The 2,376-nt window shown below is 70.5% G+C and overlaps 1 protein-coding gene across 1 annotated transcript in view; it reads left to right on the top strand.

The window, feature by feature from the left end:
* Nucleotides 1-770: 770 nt before the first annotated feature.
* Nucleotides 771-2,376, top strand: part of MNEG_7029 (Histone-lysine N-methyltransferase trithorax) — a gene marked incomplete at both ends in the record, with an annotated part of 4,422 nt that continues 2,816 nt past the window's right edge. Inside the window, 3 exons of the mRNA XM_014044499.1 lie at nt 771-867; nt 1,052-1,307; nt 1,575-2,133. Coding sequence (XP_013899953.1) covers nt 771-867; nt 1,052-1,307; nt 1,575-2,133 — 912 coding nt within the window. The remainder of the gene's footprint in view (nt 868-1,051; nt 1,308-1,574; nt 2,134-2,376) is intronic.

Genomic DNA, 2,376 nt, shown 5'->3' with positions numbered 1-2,376 from the left:
CCGCCATAGGCGCGCCCGAACCGTTTATCGGTTCGCCGCGAATCGCGCTTGCACCAATTTATTTCCGGCTTTCAATTTTGCATTGTAGAAGCGTCATACGAGCCGTGTCCCACCAACCGAGATCGTCAAGTCCACCGGACGAACGACCGCGTCGAGCGTCACGGAAGCCAAGGCATAGTCATAGGCTATACGAGGTGTCTGTGACACATGCGCCTCTGAGGTGAGCCCATCAGGAGAAAGGCGGGGTGGGTTGGATGTTGAACAGCGCTGGGTGCCGCCGCGGGTACGCGGCGATCACGAGCTTTGGGTCGCTCTGTATTGATTGAACTATTTTACTGTGCAACGAGGCGCGCGCCCCCTCGGCCGTGCCTCCATCGGGGAGACCCTCCGCAAAAAGGCGCCTCCACTCAACGAGAGCCGCCGACCTCGTTCCTATGGTGTCATATATTTTTCTGAATCTTCCGCGCCGCCGAACCCGGTGTGAAGGCCACCCCAGCCACCCGGGGGCGACAGCGCACTACGACTCAGCGTGGCCACTTCCGCCGCCCTTACCGCAGTTCTGTCCACGCCGCGCCTGTCTGGGCACACTCTCTGTATGGAAGCTAAAATATCAGAGCACCGTGCAGCTGTGGCATGGGGAGGCGGCCCATTGTGCAGCCAGGCAATCGGCGTGGCAGCTCTGGGGATGGCTCCAGCCACCGCAGGCGGCTGCTCGGGCGCACACAGTGCGGCCGGCCAAGACCGGCACTTGCATGGCGGCGCGTTACACCATGACAACCAGCTGGAGCGGCGCGGTGAGTCGCCTGGCGCTGCGGACGCCAGCGTGCGCCGTCGACGCGGCCGCCAGCCTGGACGGCGCGACCCATGGTTTGACCGCCAACTGAACCGGCATAGCAGCTTCGTGGCGGCTTCCGTCGACCCCTGATGCGCGGCCCGCGAACGCTGGGTCGCTCAGCCCCCCGCTGCACAGGGCATCAGAACCAGACTCAACTTTTCATGCAGCATGGCGCACCGCCCAACGCACCTGTAATTCACCAACCCCCATCCTCAGTCCTGCCAGGCGCGCCTGCGTCCAGCAGCGACGACGACTGCTGGGACCAGGGCGGCGGCGCCTCCGCGGGCGCCGCCCCCTACCCTTCTGAGCTTCTGGTGGTTGCGAAGTCAAACGCCGGCGTCTACATGGTTGACCGCTGCGCAGTGCGCTGCGCGTGCGCTGCGTGCGCGCCGCTGGGGCCGTCGCACCTGGTGTCGCCGACCGAGTTCGAGCGCCACTCTGGCATCCCCGCCGCCAAAAAGTGGCGTTTCAGGTGCGGGCACAGGCTTGCCATCCCCGCGCGTCGGTTGTGTGACGGGGGAGCAAACGACGGCGCTGCCCGACGGCCCCGCGATCACGAGCACACCAAAGCTCGGTGGCACGTGTGCTGGCGTGCAGGATCCCAGCTGCGGCACAGTCACGCGCGAGGCCATTCTTGGCCCCTTGCTTGTCCTGCACCCCTGGTGGCCCTCGCCTGACCGCCCCCATCCCGCGCTCTGGACCCCGAAAACGCGCGGCCCCGCCTCGCTCTGCCTCACAGCATCAAGGTGGCGCATCCGGGGGAGCCCGACGTGCCGCTCGGCCGCTGGCTGGAGGTCAAGGGGCTCGATCGCAGGCACCCCAAGCGCGCCCCCCGCGTCAGCCCACCGGGGCCCTCCCACGGCGCCGCCCCCGTCGCCGCCGCCGCGCGGGCGCCCGCCCCGCCGCGCGCGCCTGAGGGCGACGGCTCAGCCTCGGACGGCGGCGACGGCGGCGACGCTGACTGGATGCGGTCGCCTCGCAAGCCGCGCGGCGGCGGATGCGGGCCCACGGGGCGCAGCCCGCCGCCGGCGGCGGCGCCGCCGCCGCAGCCTGCCGGCGTGGCTCCCCCGGGGTCGCCTGGGGGCTCTGGCGACCACTCGTCAGACAAGGCATCAGACAGCGACGACGGCATAAGGATCGGCCCCGGCGCCCAGGCGTCGATCCCCGAGTGGCGCCCGCGCCCCTCGCTCTCCGGCGGCGCTGCGGGCGCAGCCGCCGCGGCCGCGGTCGCGGCTGACCTGGCGCGCGCCGGGCCGAGGGGGCCGTCCGAGGCGGCGGCGCTGCTTATGGCTCTGCAGGTGCGGCCGGCCACACCCCCCTGCCTGCGGCGCTGCCTTAGCCCAGACCCGCACCGCGTTCGCGCCACCACCTTGCTGCTTGCGACGCTCGCCCACGACCGCCCCCGCCCGCGCGTTGCGCGCCCCCGCGAGCCCCGACGGCCCCGCCCCCTCGTCTTCCCCTGGTTCTTGCGGATCCCGCAGGAGCGGGCGCGCGCCGAGTCGCTGCCGCCAGACGCCGTTGATGACTTGTGGGAGCGGCGG

This window comes from Monoraphidium neglectum, assembly GCF_000611645.1.
Source record: "Monoraphidium neglectum strain SAG 48.87 unplaced genomic scaffold scaffold01208, whole genome shotgun sequence".
In the NCBI taxonomy this organism is placed as follows: Eukaryota; Viridiplantae; Chlorophyta; class Chlorophyceae; order Sphaeropleales; family Selenastraceae; genus Monoraphidium; species Monoraphidium neglectum.
Note: the sequence above shows the minus strand (reverse complement) of the source record. Positions and strands in the feature narration are given on the sequence as shown.